The 16,305-nt window shown below is 30.4% G+C and overlaps 1 protein-coding gene and 1 long non-coding RNA gene across 7 annotated transcripts; one reads left to right on the top strand and one right to left on the bottom strand.

Moving 5' to 3' along the window:
- Positions 1 to 1,286: 1,286 nt before the first annotated feature.
- On the bottom strand, positions 1,287 to 2,540 carry LOC136987314 (uncharacterized). The gene is made up of 2 exons (XR_010882604.1): positions 1,879 to 2,540; positions 1,287 to 1,792 (listed from the first exon to the last, which is right to left on the bottom strand). It is a non-coding gene; the product is annotated as an uncharacterized lncRNA (long non-coding RNA).
- Positions 1,524 to 15,746, top strand: LOC136987309 (protein eva-1 homolog C-like). 6 transcript variants are annotated; one of them, XM_067285034.1, is made up of 9 exons: positions 1,524 to 1,715; positions 8,749 to 8,942; positions 9,172 to 9,295; positions 9,393 to 9,542; positions 9,736 to 9,882; positions 10,197 to 10,346; positions 10,957 to 11,100; positions 11,170 to 11,486; positions 15,615 to 15,746. In XM_067285034.1, exons 1-8 carry the CDS (start codon positions 1,628 to 1,630, stop codon positions 11,475 to 11,477), a joined length of 1,305 nt encoding a protein of 434 aa, XP_067141135.1. In that variant the 5' UTR covers positions 1,524 to 1,627; the 3' UTR covers positions 11,478 to 11,486; positions 15,615 to 15,746. The 6 variants fall into 6 exon arrangements, with proteins under 6 accessions (XP_067141135.1, XP_067141134.1, XP_067141136.1 ...); XM_067285033.1 differs by lacking the exon at positions 15,615 to 15,746 and adding an exon at positions 11,570 to 12,527; XM_067285035.1 differs by lacking the exon at positions 15,615 to 15,746 and having other exon boundaries at positions 8,761 to 8,942; positions 11,170 to 12,527.
- The last annotated feature ends 559 nt before the right edge of the window (positions 15,747 to 16,305 follow it).

Raw genomic sequence — 16,305 nt, 5'->3', positions numbered from 1 at the left:
TAAATTTGTACAAAATTTACTCGAATTAATGTAATTCCAGGAGTAAATATATCGCCAAATGTAATATTTACTTTTACTAAAAGATGAATTATGCGCGTATAGATTTATTGACGATGAAATGTGTAACATGTGCCTTCGAGGGAAGAGTATTGTGTTTGTTACTGATTTGCATTTTAAATAGATCCTTTGCAGGAATTGTTCGCATATATCATTCAAAAGGCGACTCGTGCGAGGTATTTATGTGACATTTTTAATTCCGCACATAATATAAAAAGATTGATTTGCGCTATCGAACTACTGTTTAGCGTCGAGAAATGACAAAAAACGCGCCTCCAAGTCTAGGTATTAGAAAAAAAAACACACTATAGGTTTTCGAAACGGAATTTTATAACACAAGCATCGATTGAAATATATATTTTACGATCGAATTTTATTATTTAGCTTTTCAAAAACTCATCAAATTCTACCTATAGTTACTTCACCACACGAGGTTTCAGTTTTTCTCTGTATCTTCCAGTTAACAATGGGGAAGAAAGGAAGGATAGGGAAAAAATTTATGAAAATTAAATATTTATCAGTCGTATATTTAACTTGGTAAATCCTTACAAACCAAACTTTTTCTTCAGTGCGTATTTAAGAAGGAAGCTTATTATTGCAGATGTTGAATTTCACATGTTCCATTACACACAGGCTTTTAAGACTCATTGATTTTTTAAAGACTCTAATACGACTTCAATTTACTTTTTTTTTTCTTCGAGGCAAAGTTTAAAAAGTTTTAAAAAATTAATTTTACGAGTGGAAAAAACCATATTCTAGCTTCTATTCTAAGAAAACTACGATAATTACTAGGTAGGGGAGACATCAATCGAATGATAAAATAATACATCTGGACAGAGTTAAAGAGAGTTACATTTCCAACAACAGGATCGTCTTCTTGTTTATAAGGGTCCAGCTGCTACCAAAAGAAAGAACATGACGGGTTTGAGAGTCGTTAAGACTGCTAAAGAACTGAGAGCGATAGTACTTTAACGGTCCACCAGATGTCCAGGAAGTTTGTTGAGAAAATATACAGCCTTCTCCTGTTTTAAATTCTAGAATGTTTCCTATTCAACTCCCTATTACCTACTTAGATTTATCTATAGTTTCTTTTAATACGTCCTATTCCTAACCACTACATCATAACCTAATAAAACAGCAAGTTCTATTTATAACGCAGTCATTCGATACTCTTTTAAACCCCTCGTAATTATGTAATAATGTCGAATTCCCAAAAGCATCCTTACGAATCCGCCATTATACAACTAGAAATTCTTTAATAACGTATATAACTTTTTCTTATAAATAACTATAATAAAATGCAATAATGTAAAACACGACAGAGTTTATTATACTATAAAGTAGCGCCTGGGCAAAACTTCTGGTGTGTAGGAATTGATTGGGAGACGTCTTCCAGAGCCTCGACGGTGTAGTTAACGTAGCGTGGTCTTCGAGAGCCCCTGCGAATGCTTGACGCTTCCCTGCTTAGCTTCAGTCAGAGTAGGAAGAGGTGTGTGTTAAGATGGTACCGAGTGCAGCTGCCAGGAGTATATCGGCCGCCGTGTTCCATACAATCGCCTGACTCGCCGCCATGGGAACGATATGGCGGGAAAACGTTGCTGCTGTCTTATCCATCTTCTATATATTGTCTATCGGATCTACTAACACCAGCAACCTCCGTGAGTAAAATTTATTATAACAGGTGCCACGACGTTGTTCGGGTTGTTTTTCCCCCTTCATATTGTAATCGATCCTACTATAGAAATTTTAATATATTATTCCCCCTTTTTTTCTTTCCACCTCTCTTCTCTTGCACGATTTGGTTAGCATCCAAAATCTTACCTTACTTCCTCTTACGTGGTTAAAAATATACCCCCGTCAAGATCGTGACTATCAAGGCCAATGACAAGTAGCGACAGTATCGTATCTGGCATTATTATTATTATTATTTCGTTTTCTTGTATTAAAAGTACGTCGTGCTTCTATTGGGCGGGGATGTTTGATAATCTTTACGTGGGGGAAAACATTCTTTGAAAACGTTTTATGGGGTAGAAAAGGCTTAAAATTGATCCCCTTTTCTTGCAGATTTTAAGAGGGTTTACGCGTTGAATTTATTTCTATTTTTTTCCTCTTCGTTTCTCTTCTATAAGCTAAATGTATTCTGTTTCGCATCTAGTTTTTGTTTTGACTTCCAGAATAAAATAAAATAAAATAAAAGAATTCTGGAAGATTTATCGCGTGTTTTCGCCCGACAAAGTATCACTCCGCTGAATGTGCGAATGATGAGGTAAAACGCTTGTTTCGATCTTCAAAATTGGAAATTTATCTCCATAACGTTTGATTTCGGAAATTGTTTATCTGCTGTTCTCTCGCAGAAAAGGAATTTTATTTTATCTAAAATGGGCTCTTTTCGAATATTAAATTTTTCCATCTGTCTAAGGGGGGTCGTCAGTCATTTAGGTACGTTTCCTCCTCCTCTTTTTTTGTGTACACGCGTGTGTGTATATATATATATATATATATATATATCCTCTCTGCGGCATGCATATGTGCATATGCACTGTAGGTGCGTTCGGGGAAGAGGAAGAAGGAAACCAATTGGTTAGATTATTCTAGATGCAGGTGTTATGAGGACGTAGTCATAAACGAATACTACCCAAGGTCGAAAGCGCGCCATCAATCACCTAAACTGTTAAATCGCGTCCTGTAATCTATCGCGCATAATACATATCATCATGATCATGCTTACGTCATGTTCCGGAAGTGGAAGTCAAATCTCATCACATACTCACACACACAAATATAAACACAAGCGCGCGCATCATATACACACACAGAGATAGACACAGACACACGCACACGTGCTCCACCTGGCGTCCTTCTGTCTGGTTAAGATGATCATGTGAGATGGGTGTGGCCAATGTTAGCCAATAAGACGTTTAAATCGCGGTTTGAAGTGATGGCACTTTTTTCTTTTCTTTTTCCTCCCGTGCCGGCGTTCATTTTTCTTTCGTCAGAGGGCGCTGACCTTTACATTGATCTACGATATCTGCTTATTTTCCTCGCACCCCATTGGCGTGGATCCTTTTCTCAATCTCTTTATTGATTGAACAGAATAGGTTAGAAAACTCGAGCAACTTTAAATTTAAAGATACAAGAAAATAAAAATAAAAAAAAAACTCATTAAATGAATGGACTATCGAGTAACTAGTGTACAGATTTTGTGTGTTCCTATTTGGTCCTCCATTTTCGAGGTTTTCGTTCCTGGCAACGATCCAAACCAAAGGAGTTCGTTTAACTCTTATTTCTGCTCAAATAGGTATGCAGTTTAGCATACTTTCACGAGAATCTCTAAAAATATCGGCATTTGTAAAGCAACGTATGGACCTACTTAAGATTTAAATAATACCCGTAGAATTATTAAAATTAAATTAACACAAAATCCTATTTTAATCAACGGGATGCTTTTTTTTATTTTTTAAAAGTTATTTTTCGAAAATTGAGTAAATTATCTCGCCGTAATCCAGGATAAGTTTGTTAATGGATTACGACACTGATTTGCATAACCCGATGGGAACTTATGGGTTTTTCGCGAATAAATAAAACCCTTATACTTGATTACATTAATCGAAGGTTATAATTATATCGTCGGAGACGTTAATTTGTAAAATTTTTATCGTAATTAGTATTTATTAAATTACGAAGTCGGGAAAAAAATTAATTAAAACCGAGCGTACGTTTAATTCACATGACGTCACGAATGGCAACCAATTAACGTCCGAGATTGACATTTGAATTTAAATTCAAAAATTAAGAAGTGTGGAAATTTCGGTATAATAATTTTATTAATTGCGAATTAAATAATTGCGTGTATAAAAGGCAATTTAAGTGTTAATAGGCGTAATGGTTACTTTTAATGCTATTAAAAGCAATGATAATTAAAATACATTTTATAATGACGTCACAAATGGCTTAGCCAATCAAGGCACGTCGATAGTTTTTTAAATTTGAACGATTTCTTTTTTAGGGATGCAAATGGAAATTTAATTTAGTTTGGTTCTATTAATCGCGTATCAGAATTACGTATGGGAAAGGTTAATCGTCTATCTCATTGACTCTTAACGTTATATTGATTGAGATGCATTGATTAAGCCATTCTAAGAACAGACGACGCCCTCCACCGTAAAAGATTTTCTATGGATATCTTCCATTAATAATGACTTCGATTGATTAACGTTGATGGATCCTTAAGCGATTCCTCTTCCGTTCGTCATTATTTAAGACTGCATCAATAAGAAAATTCTTCAGAAGGATTTATTATCGCTTTATTTTTCAGAAAGCATATCGGTATGCAAAAGGGAACACGGGCATATCTTTTTTTGATAGCGAAACTTCTTTCCAAAATGGCACCCGTTTCGTATCAAATTGCCATACTCTTACTACCAAATGGTTTACAACAGTAGGAACTTAACCTCGTTTTCTTCACCAACAGGGACATATTGTGGCCGTCTCTACTGCTTTATCTTTACGCTTGACTTGTCGCGCTTGTGGAATGATACAAACCCAAAGTTGTCGGTGCGTATGAAGATAACAGAACTGTGTCCACAGTCATTTTTATGCAATGATTTCCACTCTGATTTCTTTATTAGTTCCGATCCGACGTCTGTAAGGTATAAATATATATATATATACATATAATTTATACTGTGAATATTCCGGATTGTATGTAACGGAATTTCTTTCAAACCGTCAATCATATATTTTAAACTACTTTATTAAAAATAGCAGTTACATTTTCCTGATTTATTCATATCCTTCCTTTTATTTGCCGTAATATAAGAATCATTCTTTGACGTGAGTTATGAGTTATAAATAGAAAACGCTTGAGCTGGCATTCTTGTAAATATCCGTCCTCATAATAGTTTTTTTTTCTGTTATTTAAATTAATTTTTAACATGATGATATACGAGAAAAGTCAAGAAAATTTTTAATCTTTAAGATTCAACTTTCGTTCCAGGACTTGGGTTTCTTGCCGTTTCTCTCATTAATGTCCTACATCCATTTAGTGACAGTTTGACTCGCAAGATTATATGGTTTTATAAAGCATAACCTAATTTTTCATTCTTTCAGAAATAATTTAAATAGACAGTAACGAAACAGGATAACAGCCCAACCTTAAAAAAAGAAAAAAATTAAAAATTAAAAAAGGTCAAACGGAGAAATGAATTACAGGATGCAGCGACGCGAATGAATCATTTACATTTTTGTAAATGCTTGATGAATAACATCATTACATTTTATTATCGCACAAATTTTTATCTCATTCAAACAACAAACACCTACTTTTTTTTGTTGTTAGAAACACACTGTTTTCTAAAACATCGTACAATCAATAGCAGGCGGAACTTGCGACTTTGATACTCGTCATTGAAATTTAGCTGAAAGTGTTCTTTTTTTCTCGTATAAAAAGCAGTTAGTTTTACAATTTATCGCTTAAAAACTCAATAACGTTTTTCTGGCTTTCGTGTATGTTGCCATAACTTACTACTACTTTCATAAGATGTTATTTAAGTTGTTGTTTATGTACCGAAATGCAGAAAACTGACACCTGTCACCAAGGATACTACATGTAGATTCTCGGCTTCCTTTTTTTTTTTTTTTTATTTATTCTCGTATATCATAAGTGATAAATTTTGCTTATAAATGGACCATTGATGGATCTCCCTGCTTTTTTGTTCTCGGCGTTTGAAAACGGTTAATGGTGCTAATTAAAAAGATATCAGATCAATGACATTCGCAAGCTATTGCAAGCCTATTTATAAATATTACCCCCCAAAAAAAATCAGACGCATTTTGTAATTATTTTAAATTAATTTTCTTAATTAACTCGACGAATAATCAATAAAATTAAATTCATTAAATATTGATAATTTATGTAGGTTATTTGGCTATAATTTTTTAAAATCAATTTTAGCACCGCCTCTATCGGTTAATAAATGAATTACAACGATCGTCTGGTTCAGTTAAGTCCTATTAGGGTTATTCAGCTTAAACAAGAAGTATATTGAGATAAAACGAATGGATTTCTTTGAATATTGTTAAGTATCCACTCGAATAAGATACTAGGGCAATTTTTAAAAAGAAATCCAAGGCCTTCTTCCTAACAGTTTCTTACTGTTCTTTATTTTTCTTCCGAGATCAATAACAACACAAGTGGGCGGTGTATCAAAACAAACTGTAGGCTCCGATTCTCTTGTAAGGATTTTATATTATTATATTTCTATTCCCTAACTTATTTAATCATTATTATAAGAGTTTTCAAAACAAATATCATCCTTTAAAGTATTAAATCCATCTAATCACAATCATGACCCCATTTGACACTATAAAAGCATTCCGATTAGGGTTAAGATACAAAAAATCACGTGACATAACACACGGCTTTCGATTTGTTCAATTTTATTAAACGCCGATTGGTCGAAATTGTTTGTTTACAATATTTAAATTTTTAGCACTTTTCCGTTAACTGGGCACCAGTCATTTTTACTAATAATTTTAACGAAATAGAATACGTTTAATACATATGTTTATATTTTCTTATATAGATAATGTATAAGAAAATACAAATACATTATTTAATTATTGTATTTAAATTATGAAAACGGAAATATTTACAAAATTATAAATATATTACGTGATTGCGCAATTTAATTACAAACGTGGCAAAATCCAATTGGTTATTTAAATTTTCAATTCTTCCTTTGATTAATTACTTTTAACTTTGGAAAATACTTAGAAATATTAATTATCCAAATTGTTAATTAATTCTAATGCTATTTTTCTTGAATTTAATTTAAGAATATTTTCTGTCGAAGGTATTTAAATAAAATAATTCGACCGTATAATCTGAAATAACGATCTCTTATTTCAGTTAATCACGTGAGATTATATTATTATTATTATTGTAAAAATGACGATTGAAGAAGAAGTTTTTATCGATTTTATATTTGAAAATTTCTAAAAAACTTTTTCGTTTGGTCTTAATTAAATTTTGCCAATTCATCACCGCAGACTTTTAGAAATTCTTGATATTTATGGTTTGACATTTTCAGTAACGCCTACGACCTTATTCGGTTAACTATTCAGAAAATTCGCCAAGTTTCAATTTACGAAATTTCCGTTTAATATTTAATTTACTGCATATGTAAATTAGCATTTGAATGGATTTTTTTTTTTTTTTTGTTTAGCATATTATAAATTCGAGACACCTGATGATTATTCTTTTCTTTGCTTTCGTATGACCGGAAGTGGCTTTAGGGTCGGAAATCACGTGCGTTTGACAGTCGAGTTAATTGGAAGAGCGTGCTGACGTAAGACACGTAATTGGCCTAAGGTGGTCGCTTAAGCAGGCATACAAGGAAAAGGTGGAACTCAAAAAAAAGAAATGATGAAGTACTTCCATTTGTTTAAGCAACAAAATTTTGTAGAATATTTTAAATTTTCTGGATATTACGCAATTATTTGGAAATTTTTCCTAGAATTTACTTACATGTCGCGCTATTCGTGAATGATTTATAACCTTAGCTTGCCTTGTTTTAGCGAATAAATATCTTAGTCTATAATATTAAATACTGGGATATTGAACCGTAATACCATTTTATCAACCAACTACTACATATTACTTTATTCATTTAGCCAAGTTCTGTTGCCATTACTTCATCTCCAATTATAATAAATCGATAAACAGGCAGGCAGTAGATAGTCATATTTTTATTTCCGTGTAAAGTCAAGCTAAATTGATAGATTGGTAATTTATTTTTAGAGAATAATTTTCGAAACTTTTCCGTTAGAACATAAAAACTCATTTCAATAGGAGGAAAAAAAAAAGCATTTGAAAATTTATTTCAAATTAGTTGTAAATTTAGTTTGTTACTTCGGATGCCACGTGATGAGAGGAAACAGCTTCATTGATGTCTCATAATCCCTAAGCGAGAGAGAGAGGAGTGGAGGTTATTGCTTTGTGGCCAAACCTGGTAATTATATTCTGTAGTAAATTTACTATGAACGAATTTCTTTCTTTAATGTTATTTCTAGCTGAAAATCCAATTATACGTTTTGTAGAAAGAATTTATTATCTAGCAGTTTCGCTATATCTTTTAACAAATTGATGTCACGTGAATAAAAAGAGAAGAATCTATTATTCGATTATTATAATTTTTTTTAAAAATCATCTTCAGTTAATGTCTAGATAGATGTTAAGTAATAGGATTAGAAAGCCTCTCTAATGAAATATAGTTATTGAGTTGGTGCTTTTTTCTTATGAAATATCCAATAAAGTGCAAATTTCTTCCTGTGTAATTTGATAAGTAATCTCAATTGAGCAGTTCATTGGTTAATATTTGCTTCCAACTTATGAACTTCAGTTAAAAATTATTTTAATCGATTGTAATTTTATTACGATAATAAAACTTAAAAGATACATTAATATATAATCATTGTAATTATAATAATAATAAAATTATGTTAATTAATTAACATTAACTGAATTATGTTGCAGTACATAAAAAATAATAGAATTTCTTTAAGTAAAAGGTGCAATTAACTCATCGCCAGCTACATTTTTCGCCATTTATTATAATTGGTTGACAAGCCTAGCTCTGGGTATTTGCACCTTATCTTTACTTTCACTTTCTATCCTATATTGTTTCATAGCTCTGTTATCAGGCACATTGAAGACGATGCAAGTTCACGCTTGCGACGATGAAGAATTAAATATCAAATGCTGGGCCAACACAGTTATCAGCATATATTTCGCCCAATATGGACGATCAGAGAATTCTAAAATATGTTCTACAAACCAAGAGATAGATAAGATTTCAGAATGTTTAGTTCCTAATGCATTAAAAGTAAGTTTTGCAAATTATTTACTATTTTAAATATATTAAGTAATAGTTAAATTTACGGAATTCTATTTTTCTCTGTCTACATGTATTTCGCATATCAATATCTTTTTTGTAGATACTGCTTTTCTCTATAGATATCCAAAGAATATAGATTAGGCTTGTTGACAAAATTCTACTCACGACACAATTCAATGGGTATTCGTTATGACAACTTTACTTGTTTTCTTTGCAGGTGGTCGAAGCCGCTTGCAGAGAAAAGAGAGTTTGTGACATCAAAATAACCCCTGAAACATTTGGTGAAGATCCATGTCCTGGTGTTAGGAAATATGCCGAAGTTGCCTATAAATGTCGACCCAGTAATGCCATTAGAACTTTAAAGCATATAATTTGTTGCATGTAAGTAAAAACAAGTAATTTTTTTCTAAAATAAAAATTTTTTTAAAACATTCCTAGATACGTTTTTCAATAAAATTGCCTGTGAAGGAGAAAAATTAAGACTAAGATGCCATAAAACGCTCAAAATTGTTATCTATTCAGCCTTTTTCGGGGCTACAACCAGTAGCGTGCCAGAATGCCCCCATTTTCCTGGACTCCCAGGAGAAGGTAAAGAATAATAATTAATTTTTTCTCATAAATATTTAACAAAACTATTCAAGTAACTATACCATTTTAAAATTAAATTTTAGTTATCTTTTACCATAATTGAAGTTAGTTTAAAATCAAATATTCAATATCCTGTAAGATTATTTGATTTGAAACCAAATACTTGGATTTAGTTGATGACATGTTTTGGCAGATTGCCAAGCGAGTTACGCTACAGAAACTGTGATGAAGAGTTGCCACGGTAGAAAGAAATGCTCTATATCAGTTGATCTGACAACATTTGAAAATCCTGGATGTAAACAAGGTACAAGACTCTTTCTGAAAGTTGTATATACTTGTGGTAAGTATTATCGTTCATACGATTGTCAGCATTTTTGCTTATATAAAGGAAAACTTTTTCTTCTTCAATCTGTGTAAAAAGAAGCTGTATACATGTACTGCACTTGCAACATATTTCTCTATAAAAGCGTAAATTTTTACTCGCTATTTCACAAAATTTTTACAACCATTCCTTATTAACTAAATTATATCATATCTAATACACATATAAACGAAATTCCTATAAAATTTTCCTTTAAACTTTATTCATTTATTCTAATTTCGTTAAATTTATATACTATGTAATTATAAATAACCACAAATTATCCCTTTCAGTCCCTCAGGCAATATTAAAAGACTTAGAACTGGGAAGCGATGTTGATAAAGATGTTGACGAAGATAGCGATTATCCAACTTCCATCGAAGAACCACGCCCATTTGACGTGTCCACTACGTCGATACCATCGTTAGAAATCACTGATAAAGGTATATCAAATATTCCCATATTAGAAAGATATATTAATTCACAATCAATAAATGACCTCCAGATAGACCTCTCTCTTGATACCAACGCTTAGGTTATTACAGTAATTAATTATTTTAAATCAAATTGGATTCCTTCTTTTTCGCCTCGCAGATATGACCAAAATTCTTAATTAGAGGTACTCGCAATGCTATTTTTTATATATAAAATAATTTATGTAAAGAAATAAAGTGCAGGTGTTTCATTCGAGGTCGTTAAATGGCCTTCACCACTCTTATCCATGGGGTGTTTCTGGGAAATAAGATGGTAAACATTTTGTTGTAGCCTACTAAGGAGGTAATTAGCGCTCCAAATAAATCTTTTACTAAATGTAGAAAAACATTAAACCATATGAGAAAAGATTAATCTTAAGATTCAAGAATGATATGAAGAAATATTTACTTTATAATGTTTCATTACATACTTATACAATTAGTAAATCCTTCTTATTCGAACTGTAACTAACAAATCATGTGATTAAGCTTTTAAGGCAAGTAGAACTACATAAAATGTAGTTCTACTTGCCTTAAAATTATTTAATTTTAATTTCTGTATTATTTCTATATTATTCAGACTACGAAGGGACATATAAGCCTGATGTCCAGAGTGATGAATACACGACTGAGGAATTAACAGAAAACTGCACGACAGTGGAACGAAATCATCGTGTAATAGGATTTCTGACGGAATGGATATCAGCATATACTTTCGTGAAAGGTCAGATTTAATAAATTATAATTCAAATTATGATTTCCGTATAAATTTATCATAAGGAATTTTTTTCAGCCAACCAGGAGAGATTTATCCTTTATCTTACCCTTAGTTTGAGTGCTGGATTATTAGCATTCTTAGTTGTATTAGCAGGACGTTTATACTTCCAAAGACAACAAGAACGTAAAAGAGCAAAATTACACATCACAGATCCTCTGCCTTCTGTGTTTGACGATGCTTCAGAACTTGATCATTACGATACTTCAGGTAGACAAGAAAATAGTGTGGAAGTTGTCAGATATACCAATAGATCAACAATGTCTCGACAAGATAGTGACTCCCATCCACGAGCACCAATTTCTCATAATTATTATTACAGTTAGTACAATGAGGTATCGTATATTATTATTATAATATTATTATTGCTATTACTATAAAAAAAACAACAACAGGAAATCGTTTTGTCTTTGAATAGGCAGAACGATAGTCACAACTCACCAAAGAAACTGTTATGAAATTGTTACTGTTATAAATGAACAGGAATTGTGCAATATCGTTGTGCTAATGTTATTATCAGGTGTATTGCATTAAGGAATCGATGTATTTTTTGATTCCAAACAAGTACCTGAATTAATTAAAACAAATTTATATATATATATATATATAAATATATGTATAATATATCTTGCAAACTGATCCCACTTGAGTCGTGTACTCAAGATATGCTAAACCACTGCCTTGATTTATGGGCTTCCACCTTTTTCTGTCCCATACTTTGTGTACTTTAACACGATACTCATTCTGCACTTCTCCCAACGTCCATTCTACTGATTTCCTACCGCACAATTTATCCGGAAAAGAAAAAAAAGAGAAGTCCTATTCGTCCTACATGTCTCCTTAAAAGAAAAACAAAATTACTTAGATTTTAAAGGCTTCTACATTGTACAAGTTTTAAATTCAGATTCTTAAACAAGAAAAGAATCATTTATACGGTCTTTAAACTGTAGATATGTTTATATTGATATAGTGTGACATCAAAAATTTCACGAACTTTTCGTAAACTTGATCGTTTTTTAAAAAAAAATAAATTTAAAACTGAAGCAAACAAATACATTGCTAATGAATTTTTTCTCTTTGTAAAACTGTATTTGCCCGTGCTCCAATTTTTGATGTCATTTTTTTAAGTTTTGATTGCCAATTAATAATTCTCTCTCTTTCTATCTCTCTTATAATGTTTAAAAGATGGAGAATTTTAAGGAATGCCCTACATTTTGGCTATTTTCAATGGAATATTTAACAATTTAATAAAGAAAAAAAAAATACAGTCATGGCCATGTAAAAAATTAAATTTAAAAATATTTATAGATCCTAGATTTAATGTTTCATCTAAGGATCTTTATAAATATTATCAATAAAATAATATTTTAAATTATTGTCTCTTTAGTAATTTATTTCTAAATGGACAATCATTTTTTCCCTCTACTTCAAAAACAAAAGTGCACATAAAATGACTTATCATTAAATTGCATTCACTTTAAATTTTATTTTTAATTACATTCATCCATTATAGCCGTTAATTTAAATTGATATTTTAAAACGGCTAATTTAAATTAACGGTTAATCTAGAAATTAATATATAACTTACTTAATTTTAAATGGAGTGTAATTTAATCAACAACATTACACACAAGGTTTTAATCAACAACGTGTATCAAATTAATCCGGAAAGAAAATGTAACAGAAACGTTTAAAATTTTCAAATAAAGTATATATATACATATAAAAATAAGATTGTAAAAAATCAGATTAACTAAATAGCACGGAGAAGAAAAACGAGCAGACATTACAGAAACTTTAATATCGATTTTGTATTCTGGGCATATATATTTTGACCCTCCCCCGTACTCCTTTCTTTTGTAATTCTTTTGTGTCGTTAAGATAGTGGAGAAATTCCTGTTTGCTCCAAACTACTTAATTGACATCACTATAGAAGTTGACGTGACGTGAATAATTTCGAAAATATCTCTTTTGTTTAAAATTTTATATAAATACATTTTTAATCTTTCCATAAAGGCTTCGTCCCCATAATTATATTAATTATTTTTCAAAACTAAGCGCTCATATAAAATTATGACACTTAATCGAGACGTGTGACTTTTTTTTTTTTTTTTTTTTAATTTAGCTGGAAAACTTCTGTTACATGTTCTAAAAGTTTGAAATTATGTTAATATAGTTTTATAATTTAAATTATGATTCTACTAATCTTTTAAAAATATCGTAACAACGTAATAAAACGTTAAATTAAAGCGTTTTATCATGTTTTACAGAACATCCACACGATTTAAGAGAAGTTTTATTTCTAAAGCTAACTTAATAGAACATAAGAATGCTCTCTTCTTATATACCTTTTATACAAGAGGAGAGAGAATATATTATAGTAATAATAATATAGAGTAATTTATGTACATATAATAAACATTTATGGAACATATATAACATTGTGTTATAGTGTCTGCACAGAACATTAATTACAAGAGAATGACATATATAAAAAACAAGTTCTGTTATAAAACTATGTGAGGAGATATATAAGAAAAATGTTCTCTCGATTCTAAGAAGCTTCGGAAGAACGAGAGTTCATTTCTTGTAGAAAATTTTGTACAGAATACCAGAATGCTTTTTTCTTGTAAACATTTCTGTTCAGAACATTAAAACGTTTATCTCTTCACAGTCTTTTGTGGGGGGGGAACATAAAGTATCTCGCTTAGGAACATAGCAAAAATCTTTCAAGAATCTTACAGAAAATCTCTAGAATGTAAGCAGATTCGGTTCAGTTTAATAAAATATTGTCTAGGAGAAAAAATAACACAAGAAATATAATTTAAAAGCTTTTGTAAGAAAGGCATTAATTAATTAAAGGAGCAGAAAGATCGAAAAGAATATTTAAATTATTTTTCTATTTTTAATAAACAAAAATTGAAGAAATTTGAGTTATGAAACTTATATAATATAGAAAAAGAATTATATTTTGAGTTAGACAGAGTAAAAAAAGGGAAGGGGAAAAAAAGGAAACAATCTAGCGAAACCGATCGTGCCTTTTGGGATCTGAACAGGATTGACTTTCCTTTTCGAAAGAGGCATCTTCGTCAGAGGACTTTCAGTTATTTCTTATTGACTTTACTGTGTTGTTGAGTGACTCAACGACATTGTTAATGGGTACACTCTTATCGTTAAGCGACAATGTGACGAAAGGAGAGCTTTAATTAGCACAAATACGATACGCAGCACGCCAGCTGCTCCTCGAAATTATTATTCCAATATTCCTATTTTTGACCTCTGAGGATCACTAATGATAACACGACGAAATAATTTATTAAAAAAAACAAAGATCGGTTAACGTTTTATTGATGAAATATTCATGAAAAAATTTTATTGGTTAATTGAACAATGACGAAATACGAAGAGAAATATTTCCGTTTTTTTCGATTTGAAATTAACCAATGAAACGTCGTGATCGATAAACGTCATCAATACGTTAATTGATGACGTTTATCGATCACGACGATTATTGGTTAATTTTTAAATTTTAAAAACCTAATTGGTGTAATTATTTTACTTTTTAATTTAAAAAAGAAAATAATAAAATATTTTGTTTTTTATGATAAAAATAGTTGAACTTTTATATTTTTAGTTTAAAAATTGAATCACATCATCAATTCAAAACTTATTTTCCAGTTTATATATTGATATACTTATAGCCTTATATCTATACGCGTGTATAAATATACAAACGAACTAAGAACATAAAAAATAAAATAAGCTGTATATCTTTTCTCTTATATTGCATATCTAAATTTAATCGCGGAAAAAAAAAATTCAAAACATCCCTCGTAATAACGTCTTGTTGCAACGTCATCAGTTGCCATAACAACCGAAATGACCATAAATCACTAACACGTCGGAAATATCCGAAAAATACTTTAAAAATTTTAATTAAAAATCATTTATTACTGTTAATTTTATTCATTTGGTTGAATAAATGCAGTGCATTAAAATTTGATAAATTATTTTTCTTCAGTAATTTATGACGCCCACCAACTGGAACCAATCATATTCACCTTTTAATCCTACATCACCTGTTCAAAATTACATGACGTAATTTATGAGTTGTTTTATTGATACGCTCAATATATTACGACAGAATTGACCTTGGTGTCACCAGATCCAGCAAGGGATGCCTTCAAATGCTGTTTCTATGTAATGATATTTGTCGTTGGGGACAACATCTGCCACGACACATCTTTGTCTCGCCTTACTCTACCAGACAAGACCTTACTTATATTACTAACACCCAGAAAAAAAATACTTTTATAAGGAATCATGCGACCTTACTAACCTCAATGACGACATATCCGCTGTTTAATGCATATTTTTATTATTATATTTTACTTTACAATGCTCTAACTTAATCATTTTATTTACTTGTGTATTTATTTTTTATTTTTTAATTTAATTTACAGACCGTGTGTATATAATATATCTTTTGAACTGTTTATGTATTCTTGTGAAGTGTATAATATACTCTACATAAAAAGAAAAATCTAAGCTATTTTACCGAATTTCTACGGTAAGAAGTCTAAATTATCAACTCGGTAAGGATTTTTCTATTCATATTTTTTAAAAATATACTTTTTTTTTAAAATTTTTTATTCCCGGAATTCTTAAGAGATTTAGAGGCTTTTCGATAGAAACGAGCTTTACGTGATATCATAGAAATAAAATGCAAATTTATTTTAACTGTATAACTATATTGACATATACACAATCCGGATAATAAAATATTTGAGTAGATATCAGCTATTTATATCTAGTTTATAATTCAAATAAAATGTATAGGTAGATTTTTAAATCATTTTTCTGGTATAATTTTCTCTCTTTCTCTCTCCAAAAGGCTCGTTTTAATGATCTTATTAAAATTCCTTTTTTTTTAAAAAAATTAATAATTTTTTTATTCGTTCGTAAATTTGGAATTTCTCCCATTAATTGCGTTTTCTGTTTTGCTGTTTAATTATCGTTAAAATGCAATTTGATATAATTTCCATTAAAATTAACATTTTGAAATATTTTTACAAGGAACTAAAAATAAAATACTTTCCTTATTACTTTTATATTTTATGATATTTTAACAACAATTTATTATTTTAAAGGAAT

This window comes from Centruroides vittatus, unplaced genomic scaffold (assembly GCF_030686945.1).
Source record: "Centruroides vittatus isolate TY-2023 unplaced genomic scaffold, ASM3068694v2 scaffold_149, whole genome shotgun sequence".
NCBI lineage: Eukaryota > Metazoa > Arthropoda > Arachnida > Scorpiones > Buthidae > Centruroides > Centruroides vittatus.
Note: the sequence above shows the minus strand (reverse complement) of the source record. Positions and strands in the feature narration are given on the sequence as shown.

Excerpts from the sequence above, each read along its gene's own strand:
- LOC136987309 (XM_067285034.1), top strand. The coding sequence starts at position 1,628 with ATGGGAACGATATGGCGGGAAAACGTTGCTGCTGTCTTATCCATCTTC. Across the intron at positions 9,543-9,735 it reads TCCTGGACTCCCAGGAGAAG|ATTGCCAAGCGAGTTACGCT; the intron begins GTAAAGAATAAT and ends ATGTTTTGGCAG. Across the intron at positions 9,883-10,196 it reads GAAAGTTGTATATACTTGTG|TCCCTCAGGCAATATTAAAA; the intron begins GTAAGTATTATC and ends TATCCCTTTCAG.